Source organism: Ruditapes philippinarum, unplaced genomic scaffold (genome assembly GCF_026571515.1).
Source record: "Ruditapes philippinarum isolate M1 unplaced genomic scaffold, ASM2657151v2 ctg2979_1_1_1_1, whole genome shotgun sequence".
Taxonomy (NCBI): domain Eukaryota; kingdom Metazoa; phylum Mollusca; class Bivalvia; order Venerida; family Veneridae; genus Ruditapes; species Ruditapes philippinarum.
The window spans coordinates 59,331-80,738 of record NW_026861344.1 but is presented as its reverse complement, the minus strand read 5'-3'; the positions used below and the strand labels follow the sequence as shown (position 1 = coordinate 80,738).

At 31.4% G+C, this 21,408-nt stretch overlaps 1 protein-coding gene across 1 annotated transcript; it reads left to right on the top strand.

Moving 5' to 3' along the window:
• Positions 1 to 4,139: 4,139 nt before the first annotated feature.
• LOC132715316 (dynamin-like 120 kDa protein, mitochondrial) lies at positions 4,140 to 16,463 on the top strand. Its single transcript, XM_060698309.1, has 3 exons — positions 4,140 to 4,318; positions 13,828 to 14,194; positions 16,308 to 16,463. Exons 1-3 carry the CDS (start codon positions 4,290 to 4,292, stop codon positions 16,461 to 16,463), a joined length of 552 nt encoding a protein of 183 aa, XP_060554292.1. The 5' UTR covers positions 4,140 to 4,289.
• The last annotated feature ends 4,945 nt before the right edge of the window (positions 16,464 to 21,408 follow it).

The following is a 21,408-nucleotide window of genomic DNA, read 5'->3' as shown; positions in this document are numbered from 1 at the left end:
TCAAGATTTTTTAACGATTTAGACTACAGTACTTTTGAAAATGAAATTATTTCAAAGTATAGTTCTAATAAATATGTCCTCTTAGCTGGCGATCTGAACTCACGTATTGCAGAATTATCTGATTTCATCCCATCTGATTCTTTCTTAAATGATCATTTTAACATTGACGACGAATCGGTGTCTTTCTTTGATAAATATAAAGTATTAGAGGAATTATCAATTCCTCTACGTAGATTGTCAAGTGACAAAAGAATGAATAATCATGGCATTCAACTGATCGAACTCTGTAGGAGCAATAACATTTTTGTTGTTAATGGTAGATTTGAAACTGATAGGCCGCAAATTTAACTTTCAGGGATAAATCAATTATTGACTATCTCATGGCGAGTGTTGATGCATTTAAAACTTATATCTGACTTTAAAGTTATAGAAACAGACTCGCTTTTTTCCGATGGACACAACGCGTTATATTGGACATTAAGTAACTTTGACACTAATTTTGACAAATCATATAAGAATGAAAATAAATCGCAAACTAAATCAAAACCGAAATGGCGAGAAGAGCAAAGCGACAACTTTGTAACAAATATTGACACTAATCATTTATCATACATACAACAGCTGTGTAACTCAACTAGTGCTCAGAATGTAAATGGAAATATAGAACTTATAACAACAGAACTTCAATTACTGTTTGAAAATTCATCAACCAAAACATTTCCACCATTGACTCGTAAAACATACCATAAGAATAACAAGAATAAGCCTTGGTTTGGACCGAAATGCCACAAAGCACGAAAAAAATTATCACGATGCTAAAATTAGATATAACTTAAATAAAACAGACGATAATAAGTTGCGCTTAAAAAATAGCAGCAAGCAATATAAAAGAACAATGAACTATTACATAAACAAATTTAAACATGATAACTCATACAAGCTAAGAAAAATGCAAACCAAAAACACAAAAACAATACTGGAATTTTTCTAAAATCTATTAATCCAAAATCAGGTAGTAAGCCATCTCCCTCTATCAACGAGTTTTACGAGTACTTTAAAAATGTAAATAGTAATCCACATAATGATACACATATTAATTTAGATCAAACATTTATAGATAATTCAAATGTCTATTTAAATAAAGTCATAACGCAGGAAGAAATTCTAATTTGTATCAACAAATTAAATAATGGCAAGGCCTCGAGTCCTTCTGACAGTATAACAAATGAATATATTAAGAGTACAAAATCTATTCTTTTTACCCATCTATGAACGTCTTTTTTTAACATAATTCTTGATTACGGACATTTACCGCCTGTTTGGCTGGAAGGCTGGATATATCCAATTTATAAAAATATAGGAGAATCGAAAAGCACTAATTCTTACAGACCAATAACAATATTATCATGTCTTGGTAAATTATTCACTGCTGTCCTAAATTCAAGGCTTAACAATTATATGGAAGAATTCAATCTTCTAAATGAAGCACAAGCAGGTTTTAGAAATGGCTACTCTTGCTCGGACCACTTATTTACATTGCATACATTAATTGAAATTTTAAAGAAGCGTAAACAAAAACTATTCTGCGGATTTATTGATTTCTCTAAATGTTTTGATACTATCTGGCGTTTTGGGCTATGGCGTAAATTACTTCAATATTTTATTAATGGTAAAGTTTTTCAAGTTATTTTCAATATGTACAATAATATCAAGTCCTGCGTTGTACATTTAGGAGAAACATCTCAATTTTTTACTTCAGAAATAGGGGTCCGCCAGGGGGAAAATTTGAGCCCGATACTTTTTTCCATTTATCTAAACGACCTTGAATCTTATCTTATATCAAATGGAGCTTTGGAGTAAATCTAACTGATACTATAACTAATGAAACATGGCTTAAACTATTACTCTTATTATACGCAGACGACACAATTATAATGTCAGAATCAGCTGACGACTTTCAAAAATGCTTATCTTCATTTAATTCATATTGTAATGAATGGAAACTAAAAGTTAATGCTGAGAAAACCAAAATAGTTGTTTTCGGAAGTAGAAATGCAAAGAATAGATATAATTTTACTCTAGGTAACCAGGCCATAGCTATTGAAGACTGTTATCATTATCTTGGAGTAACCTTTACCAGTAACGGCTCTTTTCTAAATGCAAGGAAACATGTGACCCAACAAGCAAATAAAGCCCTAAATCTGCTATATTCACGCTGCAATAATGCAGACTTACCAAATCGATCTTACACTTAAACTTTTTGATCATACTGTAATGCCTATCTTAACCTACGGATCTGAAATATTTGGCTTTGAGAACTTAGAACTTCTTTGAAAAAATCCATAACACATTTCTTAGAAGAATAACCTGTGCTAGGAAAAGCACTCCAAAATATATGCTTTTTGGTGAATTAGGCAGATACCCTGTCGAAATCATAGTCAAGACTAGGATGATATCTTTCTGGGTTATACTTTTACTTGGAAAGCAAAGTAAACTTTCATATATCCTATACCAATTTATGTTAAATCATTCAGACCAAAATTATAAGTGGATAAATAAAATTAAAGATATTTTAAACTCTGTTGACAGGACTGACTTATGGATTAATCAAAATACAGCCGTAAATAAAAGTATTCCATATCGCATTAAACTCACCTTAATTGATCAATATAAACAAATATGGCACGATCAAATGCAATCATCAAATAAAGGCCGCATATACAATGGCTTTAAAAAGTCGCTTACTTATGAAAACTATCTAAATTTAATCCCGCGCAATGACTACATTACCCTTTTCAAATTTAGAACATGTAATACAAGACTCCCATCAGAGACCGGGCGCTATGATGGTACCGCTTTCTTAGATAGAACCTGTCCTCTGTGTACAAGTGGCTCCCCAGGCACAGAAAGACATTACATCTTTAACTGTAGCTATTTTAACAATCAACGCAGCATGTATTTTAATAACGTTCACTTAGTTGATAACGAAAACAGTTTTGAAAGCTTAATAAATTCAACAAATGTGCCCAAACTGTTGAATCTTTGTAAATTTATCCGTATAGTCTTGGCAAAATTTTAATTATATATAGCATCCAACATGTTTATGATAATAGTTTTACAGACTTACCCTTTTTCTCGCCAAAATAATCCATAAAGATACTTCTGCAATACTTGAATACATATATACTCAGTGTGAGAACTTTCTCATATTGAGCGCGCGCATATCTATTTATATCTTTCGCCAATTATAAATTATCCGTTATAATGCTACCTGATTGAATTTTACCCGAAACAGCGTAATTAAATTACAAACTTATCGCTTCAAAACTCTTTCAAAAATATACTTATTTTATTTATTTTGTTTATTATTATTATTATTATTATTATTATTATTATTATTATTACTATTTTCCAATAATGGTAATAATAACAATAATAATAAATACACCAAGGTCAAGATCTATATTGAAGCGTGACATACAGTAATCAAGGGAGAATCTCAAAATTATATTTGAACGTAAAGTTTTATTTATAACTTGATTGAATCTCTTAGTACATTCTTTTTTATATGTCTGTTTTTTTGTTTTTGTTTTTATTAATATTTCTTGTTTTTCTTATCAAGATGAACTGTTAAATTATCTAGAATTAAGAATATCCGAATCCCCCCCCCCCCACCAGAAAACACACTGTAATAATTCACTTCACCATATTGTTTACATTATAGGAAAAAAAATATATTATGCAAAATTATGTATGTTTACTGCTGGAAAACTAATGTATTATATATGTGTTATATTAGAAAATCCTCATATTGTACAAATGTGCTTGAGTGAATAAAGATATCTGTCTGTCTGTCTGTCTGTCTGACTTAATCATCAGGTCCTACAAGCTGAAAATTTGACATTTATAAAAGATGCCGCCGTGACAAAGGTGCACATTTCCAGATAGTAATTATAACATTACAAGTGTTATAAACAATAAACACCCGTGCCAAACACGTGCATGATAGTTTAAACATTTGCTTAAGAATGGACATTACTGTTACCAAGTTTGGACTTGATAAAACTTTTCTTATTGATATTTAAATTTCTTTATGGTATTTAAATATCCTTTCCGTTGTTCAAATTGAATAGGTCAACCAGTCTGTCGTACGGTTAATTCGGAATGTGTCAGTGTTTTCCGTTCAGCATGACCTCCACAGAACTTTTATGAAAAACCCATTTTATCCGACACTTTCTACATCTATTTGTACATATGAAACATTTTGACGTAGAAGGAACTTTATCGCAATGTTGAAAATTTTGTTTGGAAGCTTTGGGTAAACAGCGTGATAAATTTCGTCATCCTTCACATTTGGTGAAAACCCACTAGTCCTAACGGTGCATAGAAAAACCGGAAAGCACCGGATAGCACCGAAATACCGGAAAGCACTCAAATTTCTCATAAAAACATATGAAAGCTTTATTTTATCGGTTTGAAAGTGTTACCAATCGATTTATTAGATCAAAATCTGGCAGACAAGTCATTTTCATAAATATATATTGATATTTATTACGAGTATTTAGGAAAATAGATGTATCGATTGCTTTCCGGTCCTGCTAAGATACATGTACATTACCGAATAGCAATATTGTTTGTCAAAGTTATACATGAAAACATTATTTTATTGGTTTGAAAGCGTTACCAATCGATTTATTATATCAAATTCTTTCAGACAACATGTTTTTATAATTATAATATGATTATTATTACGAGTATTTAGGAAAATAGATATATCGAGTGCTTTCCGGTCCTGCTAAGATACATGTACATTACCGAATAGCAATATTGTTTGTCAAAGTTATACATGAAAACATTATTTTATTGGTTTGAAAGCGTTACCAATCGATTTATTATATCAAATTCTTTCAGACAACATGTTTTTATAATTATAATATGATTATTATTACGAGTATTTAGGAAAATAGATGTATCGAGTGCTTTCCGGTCCTGCTAAGTTACATGTACATTACCGAATAGCAATATTGTTTATCAAAGTAATACATGAAAACTTTATTTTATTGGTTTGAAAGTGTTACAAATCGATTTATTAGATCAAAATCTTTCAGACAACATGTTTTTATAAATATATATTGATAATTATTACGAGTATTTAGGAATATAGATATATCGAGTGCTTTCCGGTCCTGCTAAGATACGTGTACATTATCGAATAGCAATATTGTTTATCCAAGTGAAAACTGTATTTTTTTTTAGTTTGAAAGTGTTTTCAATCTATTTATTAGGTGAAGATCTGTATATCATGACGTTTTTATAAATATTTTATGTTTAATAACGCGATTTTCAAAGTGTTAGAAATTGATTTATTAAAGTGAACTTATTTTATTCATGTATAATATTATGATTAGTTACACGATTTTTCAATCTTGCTCATACCATATATCATTGTATCATATTCTAATATTTTATAGGTTGTGTGAAAGACAGAAAGATGATGTGTAAAAAGTACAAAGAAGTTGTTCAAAGCATTGATCCATATTTATTATTATTATATTGTTATATTATGTGAAATAAAGAAAAACTTAAAATTTTTCGTTCAGTTATGTCTTTATTTTGACCATATTATGTGTACCGAAAAGCAATGTGGTCATCAGTGGAGGACAGTAGTTGTTGTATTGTTTATCACACGTGCTAATCCATGCTGATTTAAGACCTTGTTTATTGTAGCACCTAAAGGTGATGATTTAATCAAATTGTATACAATTATGATAATCGAATGTACCGACCTGCACATCAAAGTTGCATTAATCCGACACTGTCCTTTACATGCACACTAAATTAGATAATTAGAAATTGCAATTAATTACACACTCTTTTGATATAAAAACTAATTTTTTTTAATGAAGAATTAAATTTACGGCACTCATAACGGATATATACGGAATCTCTTAGAACTTAATATCAAGGTCTTATTAAAATTTACTCTTATTTGAATAAAATTGTATATAAACCTCAACAAAATTAATCCATTACCATATTTTTTCTGTAAATGCCAGCAGTGCTATTAAATCTAAATTGGAATATCTCTTAAATAAAATATCAAAAATCATGACAATCGTTAAGACTTATCATATATGAATATAGAAATTTATAATCAACCTTATTTTTAAATGTAATCTGAAAAAGAAGAAGACATATCTGTTGATGTATTCTATATTTGAACCCATTCCATTACTTACTTACGTAATTTATGCGCGGAACCTGAAAATCAAATGGCACATATAAAAGAATATATTTTAAATATGTAAAAAGCTTTATTGATAAACAAATTGACAATATAAATCTGGATTTCTTTCGTAATATATGTTGGGCCCTTAAAAGGGCCGTTTTTATCAACAATACGTTTTATGTTTTTAAGCTACACAAAACTCTGCGTAGTTTGCACTGATATTTGTGCATGCCGTTGTTTCTCGGTGTTTTACCCTCTAGATGCACGAGATCTCGCGCATAGTTCTCCAGGAAATTTTATGTTAGGAAATCTCAAGAAATTGTTTTTGAAAGTTTTTGCCAAAAGCTTATTTATTTGTACCCGTCAAAACATTTTTTGGTTAGCCCCGGACACTTGGAAAAATCACCACGTTACGGTCACATGCTACAAAGGCTATAGTCTAGCCCATACTCGAACTGAAATGGATTTACCATAATATAATATGCATTGATATTGATATTAAATAAAAAAAATCTAGGGGTCTGCCTATGTACATATATTGTAGTTTTTTGTGTATATAATATAGAGATAGTTATTTGTTGATTTTGTTTCGAACACATCACTGTTTGTAGAATATTATTAAATTTTAAGTTTAATTGACATCTCAATATCATAATATCTCAATCAGTTAAATATATCCAGCTATTGTGTAAATAAATTAACACCTGTATAAATGTGATAATTTAATCAGATTGGTAATCAGCGTGTGTCCGTGGAATAAACAAGGCGTGAAGAGTGCCTTGATTGATGTCAATATCATATTTCGTCACCTTGGAGCAAAAAGTAATGTAACTGACATTTTTTGAGAAAATCACTTTTTGTCATTATTTGGTTAGAAATACAAACTTTCACCAGTCTCTGAAGTTTAGAAGCTGAATTTTGATAAAAAATGACTTTTTTGGCATAAAAATAAAAAATGTAAGTGCAGCTTCAGAATTTGTTGGTGCAAAAACTACAGTAAGTACACTTACATGAGTTTTTGCGCCAATGTTTACACAGATAAGTTGAAAATAATTTGATGCAAAAAGTATTGTAACTGCATTAAAATATTTCACTAATGCATTATTAAATAGCAAAATTATTTCTAAAATACAAATTTTATATATAAATCGACTTAAACAAACTAACATTTAAAGAAAATGTTTTATTTTAATTCAACAACAAATAATATAGCCAAGAATATTTCAGTATTCAAATTTTGTTGATATTTTTAAATGATTCAAGTAATAAGAGCTGTCATTGATTCGGTGGAAAACAAATTTAAGATGAAATTTTTTTAAAGATACACAGATATATTGATAATTACGTACTACTTGTCTCTTAATTCTTTTCCATTATAAATTGTTTAAATGCTTTCAGTAAAAACATGGTCTTTTCATAAATGTGTCCAGAGTAGTGTTTCAAACAAATGCCCGTTACATGATTTTTGCTAACAATTTTTTATCATCACTGCCATGAAATATGCTTCTGCATCATTATGTTTTGGTTGAATTTTCATAATTTCTAGACATTCAATTATTAAATCAAAATTATCGATTTTCTAAAATGTGTACTGATCAACAAAAAATTATCAACGATGCACATCAATATCATTTCTATGGACGACAGCTCTAAGTATTTTTTTTTTAATTGTTTACTCAATTATTTATTATAAAGATAAAACTTGCTTAAAAGATTTACATTCTTATTGCATTATATAAGGACAACAGTCAACTGCATTATAAAAATGTAACTGCAATTTCACTGTTTATAGCCCTGGAAAGAAACAGTTGCTAACATTGGTTTATCTTTTCTATTTTAATTTCTATAAAAACATGGCAGACAAAGACATGTAATCTGTTTCAATAATATATTGGTCAAAACCATAATTGCTAGTAATTGTTAAGTCTAATGTGGTGCATCTACAACTCCCATACATTCATACATATAGAACGGGGTCTATTATCAAAATTAGAATGACTTCATTCTCTATGTGGGGCATGTAAAACACTTTAATTAACAGAAAATCTCAATTTTCAAAGACCCAAAAAATAGATAAATACAGAATCCCTAAAGAAAGCCCAACACGGCAAAATTGAAAATGTTGCAGGCTCGGTTTGATTGAGCCTGTTCATGGACGGTACTGGAAAGTGTAAGTTACCGTCCACGCCCCCTAGCACCGGCTTAAGCAGAATTCAACATTTAAACGCGAAATAGTAAAATTTTGAATTAAGAAACATCCGCAGATGTGTTCATACGGCGGTTATCATGGCACCTTCAATGTGACACTTCCATGCCATTCCATGAAAAGCGTCGTATGGTCCCCAAGTAATAAAAAGCGTGTGCCCTAAATGAGAAAACAATGGGCGGAACTAAATAAAATGGAATTTTCCAAACCACATTATGTCACAGAAATTAATCTGAATTTTTATATAAAATCATAGCTATTAAACCATGATAGTGATATGGCGTATAATGTTTAAAGTTTGGTGGCAGGAAATAAGACAATTTGAATTCAAAATATCAAAATTTTGAAAAGAAGAAGTAATGAAAACAAAATTATATATAAAAATTAAAGTCTGTTCATGAGATATAATATAAAAGGATCTCACAGGGATATGTTGGACAAGAAAAGTTTAGGATTCTTAGCAGGTTCATCCAAAATCTCGACTAGTAACATCCAACCAAAATGTTCAGAAAAGTTCAAGATTACAAGTGGTTTTATCCAAAATCTCAAAGTCTATGTCCCTGTGATGGTTGGATATTATTGAGACATAGATATTATGATATATAGATCTCCAAATGCCCCTTTTTATAACAAATACATAAATAAACTGTACCATTAGAAAATGACAACAGTAAAAAACATGGTTAATAAGTTGTCACGTACTTCACTTCAGTGTTGTTATGTTTTTTCTAATTCTCTGTAATCATTGATTCCAGTACTTTTAAGTGTTGAAAATTGAGTACAGCTTAAGTCGGTGCTAGGGTTCGTGAGATATGTTGCACTTTTTCATTATTGCTCATGTACAGACTTAATCAGCCGTTTCTGCAGTTTTCATGTAATTTTGTTGTGATTAATGCTTACGTTTACTTTGAAAGTAAAACAATAAGACTTCATTGGACTTACTGTTACTGTATAAAATTAACTTTAAAATGTTCGGTTTTATGTTTAATGCATTAAATGTGGTTCATAATCCACAATAACCCATTTTAAACAAACCTTTCAATAAATTTGTTTATAATAAACATCTTTCAATGTCTATGCAATGCAGTAACTTCGATACTTAAAATTAGAGTTAGTGCAAAAACTATGGTAAGTGCACTTACATCACTTTTTGCATTTAAAATCACAGTGCAAAAAGTCATGTAAGTGTAGAAGAATGTCTAATTACTTTTTATCCATAAATGAATAATTGTAATGTTTAAAACCAATTTAATAATACTTATTAATGATATTTTAACATTATTGTCTGGCATTAAAAGGGTTTACTCAAAATGAACAAATCAGTTTTTTGTGTCTCCTGTAAAATTTCAAAAATGTCAGTTACAGTACTTTTTGCGCCAAGGTGACGATTTATTTTTCAATTATGTATGTATATATGTTTGCTAAGTTCTGTTTTATATCTGTTTATTTTGTTCTTAGTAATTAGTTTCGTTAATTTTCTTCTCTTCATGCGATTTTGAATCCTCTTGTCCTCCACATAGCCTACAACAAATGAACATATATAAATATATTAGACAAGGTATATATATATACATTTTAAATAATCATAGAATTTAGAATAAAACATGAAATCATACTATATCATACCTAATAAATCGATTGGTAACATTTACAATACAACAAAACAAAGATCTTATGTGATTGTCTGAGAAATTATATTGCTATTCGGTAAAGTATATGTAACTTCACAGGACCGGAAAGCACTCGATATATCTATTTTCTTAAATAATCGTAATAATAATCATATTATAATTATAAAAACATGTTGTCTGAAAGATTTTGACCTAATAAATCGATTGAAACACTTTCAAACTAAAAAAATAAAGTTTTCATGTATTACTTTGATAAACTATATTGCTATTCGGTAAAGTACATGTACCTTAGCAGGACCGGAAAGCACTCGATATATCTATTTTCTTAAATAATCGTAATAATAATCATATTATAATTATAAAAACATGTTGTCTGAAAGATTTTGACCTAATAAATCGATTGAAAACACTTTCAAACCAATAACATAATGTTTTCATGTATAACTTTGATAAACAATATTGCTATTCGGTAATGTACATGTATCTTAGCAGGACCGGAAAGCACTCGATATATCTATTTTCTTAAATAATCGTAATAATAATCATATTATAATTATAAAAACATGTTGTCTGAAAGATTTTGACCTAATAAATCGATTGAAACACTTTCAAACTAAAAAAATAAAGTTTTCATGTATTACTTTGATAAACTATATTGCTATTCGGTAAAGTACATGTACCTTAGCAGGACCGGAAAGCACTCGATATATCTATTTTCTTAAATAATCGTAATAATAATCATATTATAATTATAAAAACATGTTGTCTGAAAGATTTTGACCTAATAAATCGATTGGTAACACTTTCAAACCAATAAAATAATGTTTTCATGTATAACTTTGATAAACAATATTGCTATTCGGTAATGTACATGTATCTTAGCAGGACCGGAAAGCACTCGATATATATCTATTTTCTTAAATAATCGTAATAATAATCATATTATAATTAAAAAAACATGTCTGAAAGAATTTGATATAATAAATCGATTGGTAACACTTTCAAACCAATAAAATAATGTTTTCATGTATAACTTTGACAAACAATATTGCTATTCGGTAATGTACATGTATCTTAGCAGGACCGGAAAGCAATCGATATATCTATTTTCCTAAATACTCGTAATAAATATCAATAAATATTTATAAAAATGACTTGTCTGCCAGATTTTGATCTAATTAATCGATTGGTAGCACTTTCAAACCGATAAAATAAAGCTTTCATATGTTTTTATGAGAAATTTGAGTGCTTTCCGGTATTTCGGTGCTATCCGGTGCTTTCCGGTTTTTCTATGCACCCCTAGTCCTAATTATAAGACCTATACGTAACCTATTTCATATTTATCATTCATTAATCTGATATTTTACATTTTTCATTTTCCATGTTACGTTAGGTCTTAACAGATCTTTGCAAAATCGTGTAGCAAAAAAATTGACATTAGACATCGATTTAGATCTAATGAATTTAAACAATTAAAACAGCGTGTATTCACATTAATTTTGACCTATTTATGAACAAAAACTAAAAAATAAATACCTTTTAACAAAATAATTGAACTGTCACATCCGAAAAGTCATGATTAAATCCTCTCATTTAATTAAATTCCTTGTACAGCCAATATACAAATGGCCGCCATACAGTGCGCGAAATCTGATTGGCTAATTCAAATGCAAGCGTTTAAATGAGTCCAGAAGTTTCTAACGGAATATTTTTCAACGAAATAATTGCCCATGCACCGTCAGTGTGTTCGAATATATTTTTCCGTTCAAAAAATTGGAATCAATCTGTAAAACGCTTATACTTAACCAGTATGGCCGATGAGCGAAATAGACTGATATGTATATTTTATTTTTAATTGATAAGTACATTGTTTGAAAGTTTTTGTTAATGATAGACCATGCATTTGAAAGAACAAAAGATAAGCTGTTGAATAAAGCTTGAAAGGCAAGTCAACAGACATTTTTTTAAATTTTCAAAATGCTACGCGTTTTTGAGCAATAACTATTAGACGTCAGGCTTGACCAACATAAAACTATAACAAGCCTGTAACGTCTAATCTATTGGACTAAAAACCCACCAGCCCACTCACTAACAAAGTTTGCACTCTTACCCTATGCTACGACCGGATGTAAACAATACGTTCGCACAGGGCATGCGCGGTGGTTAAATCCCACCCATTTTATTCGATAAAATTCTAAAACAACCTCTACTTTCGGTTTCAATTTTGCTGACAAGGAACAGTTTGAGTCAAATTAAGTGTTAATTTTAATGGCAATGTTCAAAACTTTGCACTACACGGCGTAATTTTCATTACATATCCAGTATTATCACCGTCATAGTAGTTTTATTCCAGTCGGTCAAAATGACGGTACACATTTACATGTAAACAAACAGATTTAACTTCTCAGACAATTTAAATAAGGAATGGACACACGGTAAACTCTGTTGCAACGTAAAGTATATTCATAAACCTGTTTGAGAAAAATTGTCTCCGTGTTCAAATAAATTTCAAAAACGGGTAAAAAAGCAGTCTTTTACCGATACCCTGCAACAAAACCTTATTATTCTGACAAATTAAATTGACTTTATAAAGCTCGTATACAATTATTTATTGATCGATTTTCATTATATTTATTTTGTAATACCTATCATTCAATATGCAATCAAACAAAACCAAGTTTTCCTACATTCAATGAAATTGTAAGTGAGGACGAGCTTTCGAAACGAACAGGTAGCAATTTCCAACACGCTTACCGAAACTCCAACATGGCGGCTCAATCTGGCTCATTTGCATAATTTATTCGTAAACGCAGGAGCATAGAACTTTGTTAGTGCCACTGTCACTGCCACTGGTTGTGAAACTACAGTGTTACATTAGTTAAAATCCAAATAAAGTATAATTTATAATGCAATCCCAACACATCCCCAAGGTAGCGCGAAAGCTCAGTTGGTTAGGCCACTGGCTGTCACTCCTGAGGTCCCGGGTTCGATTCTGGGCTTTGGATTTTTCAGAGACACTTTCGGTGTTTTCCAGCTAACTAGAGGGGTACTGGTAAGAAATCCAGGTAATGATCCTCGCATGTGTCGGTGCAATACACTGGGCATGTTAAAGAACCAAGGGGTCTTTTCAATAAGAGCTAGGGACTGGTTCCCGGATTCCTTAGTATCTCATATAGCTGTCTCTAAAGTGACTGATTTAGAGTCATGTCTATGTCCCCGCGAGGGGTTTGGCATTAATGGAAGGTAGGTAGGTGGGTAGGTGGGGTAGGTAGGTTACTTAGGTTAGGTAGGTTAGGTTAGGTAGTTAGGTAGGGTAGGTAGGTAGGTTAGGTAGGGTTAAACGTTAATAAGCTTATTGATTATGATATGTAAGATAAGTGTATGTGCTGGGACTGACAAATATGCAATTTATTTGGATTTTAAAAGGTTTCAAACTTTGGAAATTGGAGCTCCATACCACAAGTGAAAACTGCCAATGGAATGAACGTATAAATAAACAAATAATGATATTCACATGCTCAAATATAATTAAATAAACAGTGTTTTTATTCAGGAAGTAGTATTTATATACAAATAAATTTCAATACAACATTACAGGAATATCTCTGTTATTTGATGAACAACTATACTTGAAAACATTCCATGATCTTATCATATTTAACTGCTATTTATTTTTGTTGGATTAGCCTGGGACACTATTTAATGGGACAAGCAAAGTTTGAACAGCGCACATTCAGGCATGATTTCCTTTTACATTTCAGACCAAATTGCCAGTATTGCGTTAGAAGATTAGGAAATGTTGTACAACAAGGAGAGGGTGCAAAAACAATAACATTATGTAGACGGAATTTAACTAACTCATCTAATGCCAAAAGTGGCAAGAAAAATATCTTAATATTGCAACATACTATTAGAGCGCAAGGATGTTTGAAAAATCTTCATGTCGGCACTCAAAAGGTAGAACGACCACTGTTACGGGTAATCCTCGGTCCACAGATAGTCCTGTGTACCCAACAAGTGCGGCATATGGGCGGCTTTTCAAGATTCATGGGAAGCGTTGGTCGATTCCTGCGTGTCAGATATTTAATCTTTACTGGTGCAATAGGTGGAGGGTTGGCAGCCAACCAGGTTGGTGAAAAAATGGAATATTTTCAGTTTTGATATAATTTTGTTTGAATATATACAATGTACCTTTACTATCATAACCATGTGTCACATTTTGCTCTATTCAGTTTTTAGCTCACCTGTCACAAAGTGACAGGGTGAGCTTTTGTGATCGCTTTTCGTCCGGCGTCCATCCGTCCGTCGTCCGTCCGTCGTCCGTCCGTCCGTAAACTTTTACTTTAAATGACATCTCCTCATAAACCACTAAGCCAATTTCATCCAAACTTCACAGGAATGTTCCTTTGGTGGTCACCTTTAAAAATTGTTCAAAGAATTTAATTCCATGCAGAACTCTTGTTGCCATGGCAACCGAAAGAAAAACTTTAAATATCTTCTTCTTTAAAACCCAAAGAGCTAGAGCTTAGATATTTGGCATGAAACATCTTCTAGTGAGTGTCTACCAAGTTTGTTCAAATAAAAGCCCTTGGGTCAAAATTGGCCCCGCCCCATGGGGGTAATTGATTTTCCCTATATGCATATAGTAAAAACTTAAAAAAAATCTTCTTTTAAAGAACCCAAAGAGCTAGAGCTAAGATATTTAGCATGAAACATGTTCTAATGGGTGTCTACCAAGTTTGTTCAAATAAAAGCCCTGGGGTGAAAATTGGCCCCGCCCCGGGGGTCATTGATTTTCCCTATATGCATATAGTAAAAACTTAAAAAATCTTCTTTTAAAGAACTCAAAGAGCTAGAGCTTAGATATTTAGCATGAAACATCTTCTAGTGAGTGTCTACCAAGTTTGTTCAAATAAAAGCCCTGGGGTCAAAATTGGCCCCGCCCCGGGGGGTCATTGATTTTCCCTATATGCATATAGTAAAAACTTAAAAAATCTTCTTTTAAAGAACCCAAAGAGCTAGAGCTAAGATATTTAGCATGAAACATGTTCTAATGGGTGTCTACCAAGTTTTGTTCAAATAAAAGCCCTAGGGTGAAAATTGGCCCCGCCCCGGGGGTCATTGATTTTCCCTATATGCATATAGTAAAAACTTAAAAATCTTCTTTTAAAGAACTCAAAGAGCTAGAGCTTAGATATTTGGCATGAAACATCTTCTAGTGTGTGTCTACCAAGTTTGTTCAAATAAAAGCCCTGGGGTGAAAATTGGCCCCGCCCCGGGGGGTCATTGATTTTCCCTATATGCATATAGTAAAAACTTAAAAAATCTTCTTTTAAAGAACTCAAAGAGCTATGGCTAAGATATTGAGCATCAAACATGTTCTAATAGGTGTCTACCAAGTTTGTTCAAAATACAAGCCCAGGGGTCAAAATTGGCCCCGCCCCGGGGGTCATTGATTTTCTTTATATGTGTTTAGCAAAAAACTTTAAATCTTTCTTTGAAAAAACCCAAATAGCTAGAGTTTTAGATATTAAGCATGAAACATCTTCTAGTAAGTGTCTACAAAGTTTGTTCAAATAAAAGCCCTGGGGTCAAAACTGGCCCTGCCCCAGGGGTGTCATTGTTTTTAACTATATGTGTATAGTAAAAAACTTTAAAAAAATCTTCTTTTAAAAAGCCCAATGAGCTAGAGCTTAAATGTTTAGCATGAAACATCTTCTTATGGGTGTCTACCAAGTTTGTGCAAATAAAAGCTCTTGGGTTAAATTGGCTCTGCAACGTTGGGGGGGGGGGGGCCTATATACAGGTGAGCGACCTCAGGGCCATCATGGCCCTCTTGTTGTATTTACAGTGTTTATTGTGCACTTAATCTCACCAAAATTAATTATAAAACAAAAAAAGCTGATAAGAAGCAAATATGTGATCAAACAATAAGTTTTATAATATTGCATTAGGCTAGATTCATATATGTAGTACAAATGTTTAGAGTTTACCTTCAGTTGCTGAATTTATTTTTGAAACAGATAGTTACCAATTATGAACGTCAAAATGACAGTCTTGAAATAATTGATATAAATGTACAGCCTCACCAAGCTATAAACCCAGCTGAAGATAATGGTGGCAAAGGCTTTGCAGTATTAGATTTCAGCACTATTCAGCATTTATAAACTCAGCTGGCTAAGGCTTTGCGATATCAGACTTCAACATTTATAGAGTTAAATAAATATTTGTCTATTTTTAGACATATGAGTCGTGGAAAGAACGTATACCAGATATAAAGTGGTTGAAGGATTATCTTCCTGAAGCTGATACTTTGGATAAAATGGCTGTGCCATTCACGCAAGTGAGAGCTTTCGTCAACAGAATGCACCTGCCTGAAAAGGTATGTTATTCTTGAAGCGTAATTTCTGGGTGATTTTCGATCTCAGACATTGAGTCTAATGCTCATTTGTCTCTAACCGCTGATTGAGAAATATGGGTGATTAGTAGTCAGTCACTTGGGTAGAAGTTACTTATTAATGGTTAGTTATCCAGGAATGCTGGTTAAGGTGGAAGAACCACTGAGATGACCCAAAATGCTAAAATCAGCATTAAAACGGAACAAACAAACAAAGTTATATTCTTGTATATAGATGGTATATGAGGACCGAGGTTGTTTTTATCATATGTACAATGATCAGAAAAACTTGAAAAGTGTTTTCAGGTTTGCTAAATTATGTTCTCAATTTTCATATGGTCAACACATTTGAGTTTCCAATATAAGAGGTATGGGTTGTTGCTAAAAATAACTTTTAAGTTATAATGTCACTGGTAAGTTTTGTATATTTTTATTTGTCTGGGAGAAAAAGTGTAGCTACATGTATCTCTGCTTCATCTTCAAGCAAATGCTTGAATGAAGCCCATTATTAAAACATTTCAAAAGGCATCAAGATGAAATTTCGAGTACTTGCAGAACATGACAAAGTGCAGCTCTTAGACAAGGGACATTATTCTGAAGGCAATATTTTTTTTTAATTATGCCCCTTTTTATCTTAGAATTATTAACAGACAGGCTTAACACTGAATGCGGTGCTCTTGTTCTTGTAGGGATGGTTGAAAGAGAGGTTTCCACAGATGAAGGGCATGTCTGATTGGGTGTCACAGAACTCTGATGGTATGATTCTTGTTTTACTGAGATATTAGAAATAACTGTCTTTTACACAACATATTATTTCACTATCATTTTGAGAGGTTTAATTCCTCCTTTTTTATGAATCAAAATAGTACATATTTTACATATTACATTTTTGATAAATGTATGTTTTAGTTATTTATAATACTGGAAACGACCTTTTTTCTTTTCTATCAGTAATTTGATGTATGTTTATTGATAAATATTTGATGTATAAGCAATAGAAATAGTTAAACTTGACCTCCAAAATAGAAACACTAAAATTTGATGTCAACAATAGAAGTGCAATCACTACAATGTAGTAAAATTTGACTCAACAATTAAAAAGAATAAAATTTTGATGTTAAATTCTTACTGTTGGGTATTTTGAACGATTGAATGTTTGACATAGGTTTTTCATTAATAATCATTTAAAACCAATTAGCTAAATAAATCACTGAATTTGAAATACAGTACAGCAGGTGATCAAATAATGTTAGATTGCCGAAAAGCTGCATGTCTCCAGATTATATGCAGAAAAAAAAGAAGAATTTTGCAAAAGTTTTTTTTAGAAAAAAATCATTAAAGATGTCAGGGCCAAAACACCATTTTTGGGGAAGGGGCCTCAGCCTTTTTCTTGGGGAAAATATGCGTGATTTTGGCATACTTTGGGAAAAGGGGTCTCAAATTTAACACAAACTTTTAACAAGTTCTTCAAAATAGAGAAGCAAAAAGCACTGGGAAATACTAATAAGGCAGTAAAAGACCTTAATTCAACACCATCATTTAATTTTGTTCTAAATTTTATGGGAAATATCAAAAGACTTGGGAATTTTGAGGACCAAACGGTGGGGGGGGGGGGTGGAAAGAGGCTAGTTTGGTTGGGGAAGCAGCCTTTATTCAGCCTCTACATTGAAGGGTTTGGCCCTGGATGTACTAAGCTCATCCTTCAGTAAAATATTTTAATCACAGAAATTTATTGAAATCTATGAAATTCTTACTGGATATGTCCAATTTATATAAAAGAATGAAAAAATTATGTTTGGGAAGCTGTGTTCCCTATTACAAGTCAAGTAAAGTTATTCATTTCTTAAAAAAAAACTGCCAGTTTTTTTTTTTAATGATACTATATATTAATATTGTGACCACCTATAGTGTGTAGAATTCAAAACATGACTTATCTTCTTTGTGTAAAGTCATAACATGTTCATTTTATGTTTGCAAAGAGACTGTGTAGCAATCAACATTTTCTGATATCAAATTTGGGCATGGTGTATCTTTAATGTTACGTCTTTTCAAAAAAAACACAAACATTGCCAATTCATAAAGTAGGATTAACTTGAGGTCATATGTGCAAATGTGGTGTGAAAAAAAATTGAAATTCTATCGCCAATTCAGATTTCTTGTTACTAAGGCAGTGAAGTTTAAGGCTACTTTTTAGGTACTTCCTGCAGATTGCAAGTGCCTTATGTTAGTTAAAAACTTGAAAATATTTTCTCTAATTTGATAATTTTGTAAATGTTGTATTCATATTGATATAAATCTGGAGGCATGTTGCTTTAATGTTTAGTGGTTTCATTATTGTCATCATATTGTGTATCTTTCCTTCTCTTATCTTTAATCATTGTGATTTAGTTATGGTCTCGAGTGTCAATGGTGCGAGGGTCCTTACAAACTTAACATGTTTTTAGCATATACTGTGCACATATCAATATAATTATAAAGTAATAAGTTTAGTTTATAACTTTATATTAATTTATTTTAGGTCGATTATGTAGGAAGCTATCAGCTTATTAAAACACTTGCGAATCTGTTCTTTGAAACGATCAGTACTAAGCAATAAGTGTAGTTTCTTGCTTGTAGAAACAACGGCTTGCCTCTGACAGGGTTTGAACTCATGCAGTCAACAATCCTTAGTTTACTAGTCTGACACCTCAACCACTTGGCCACTCTGCCAGTCTTATAATTATATAGATTATCAAGGACATATAATTGTAATATTGTGTGATACTATCTGAAGACAACTTAGACTTTTATCCTTTTTTTTTCTCTTTTTTTTCTCTTTTTTTTTCATTTTATGAGCTAAGGCCTTCACACTTGGTTACAATATACCTCTTGACAAGAACTATTATATTTTAGTTAATTCATTTTTAATGCATTAGGGCATTTTTGTGAACAAAAGTCTTTTTTAATAGTAATGCTTCATGATGTATAAGACAGAAAAAACCTCACTTTTGCCCCAACTGTTGGATTTCATATCATCCATGAAAAGCTGCATAATTTTATGTTTTGAAGTACATCGCAAGATGTGTTCCTCTGCTCCAGAAGTATCAATTGGCTTTTAATAACTTGCAAGCTTAAAGCACTTGATGAAAACCGTTTCAGTTTAAAAGTATATTAAGACAAAATATTTTAATGATAACATTTTTAGTTTATACCAAATTTATTTTAGTTTGACTGTGTTGGAAGCTATAATCCTATTGAAACCCTTGAATTCATTCTTTGAACCAACCAGTACTAAGCAATTAATATAAGTTTCTTGCTCTTAGAAACAACCGTTTGACAATGACAAGGTTTCAACCCACATGGGCAACAATCTTTTAGATTACTAGTCCGAGGCATTTAAGCAAATGAGTATGGTATGTTCGGTACAAATGCTAATGCAGCTAAAATGCATTTCAGCTCATTGATTTAATTATTTATTAATTGTGATGACCTCTTGTTTGTATTTTCTTGTCTCTGGACTGAGGGATCATGGAAAGACCTAACTTGGTCACAGCCATGTATTCTCCTATGACACCACATCAGAAATTTTTTGTCCAAATAGTGGAAGCCAGTGTTATTAAAATAATTTCACTGCTTCTTGCGAATGGGCACTATAGATTAATCAGATTTGAATAAAAACTGTTCACGAGTATGTTAAGATTCGTTCATCACAATTTATTCTGACATGTTGCTATGCTTGTATTCCCAGGTAGAGAGTCAATTCCTCATGTGTTAGGCTATCATATACCAGGTTTGTACTTCACAACTTCTCCTCTTTACCAGTTTTGAGTGCAACAGGACAACTTCTTTCGAACAGTTTGTCTAAGTGTATCATTTGCTGCTCTTGCTAGATAGTACACATGTAAAGCATTTCTGATTGGAAAAAAAATGTCCTTGGCACAAAGATAACTTAAGAGTTTTTATTTAGCAATAAGAGGCTTCTCCATGCTTTATAAGATTTTGATACCTGGATATATTTATTCCCATGTTAGAATTGTTCAAATTTACCACTTTATTGTTCTTTTTGAATAATTCTTATTTGTAAGTTGCAAAGAAAGTTCTGTTATATATGATGTGGTATAAGGTATTGAATGAAATTGCACTCATGAAATTATGCACATAAATTAAAACAAGTAAGAGTTATTGCCCTTTGAATTATACATGACCCGTCAAAAGATTTAGTTGCTGAAGACCAAGGTCTGTTTCTTTTTAGGTTTACTAATATCAAAATGTTCTGCTTTATCTTATAAATGTTTACAGATTTATTAATTGCTGTTTATAATTTAAAGTAACATTTATTTTGATACTTAGTATAAGTGATGCTCGGGACCAAAACCATTTTTTTTTCTTTTTTCTGCTGTATTTCATCATGATCACTAAACCTCATATCATACTTTGAAATAAATAAAAAACAGAGATAATCCATGGATTTGATTTTTATTTTATATGAGTAAGAAACATATAGTTACGGTATCGTACAGTAAATTGGACAAAATTTGTATGAAAATGCCATTTTTTTACCGCAAATAAGGATTAGAGAAAAGGAATGTTTCTTAATGTAAGAAAAATAGTATGTTTTTTTAATGTACAAAAAACTAGTACATGTATGTTCATTTTACAATATTTTCTCTTTAAAGGCACATGATGCAAAAACAAAAACAAAAAATATTTCATTCTTTCAAAAGGGAAAATGTGAAATTTATAATGTTTAAATAATAATTTCAGAGCATGTTAGATGCTTTTCAGCTGAAGAAATTAGCACTGAATTAGTAATTATTTGTCATATAAGTAGCGAAGTGTAAACAAAGTAGTATTTTGACTCTCATACAAAATACTAAATCACTTTAACTGTACTACAGGCCAAAAGGCAACAGAAGCAAAGGGTGGTTTAGGTAATTGGTAGCCAATAAGTAACTTTTTGGAAAGT

Excerpts from the sequence above, each read along its gene's own strand:
- LOC132715316 (XM_060698309.1), top strand. The coding sequence starts at position 4,290 with ATGTTGAAAATTTTGTTTGGAAGCTTTGG. Across the intron at positions 4,319-13,827 it reads ATTTTGTTTGGAAGCTTTGG|ACCAAATTGCCAGTATTGCG; the intron begins GTAAACAGCGTG and ends TTTACATTTCAG. Across the intron at positions 14,195-16,307 it reads GAGGGTTGGCAGCCAACCAG|ACATATGAGTCGTGGAAAGA; the intron begins GTTGGTGAAAAA and ends GTCTATTTTTAG.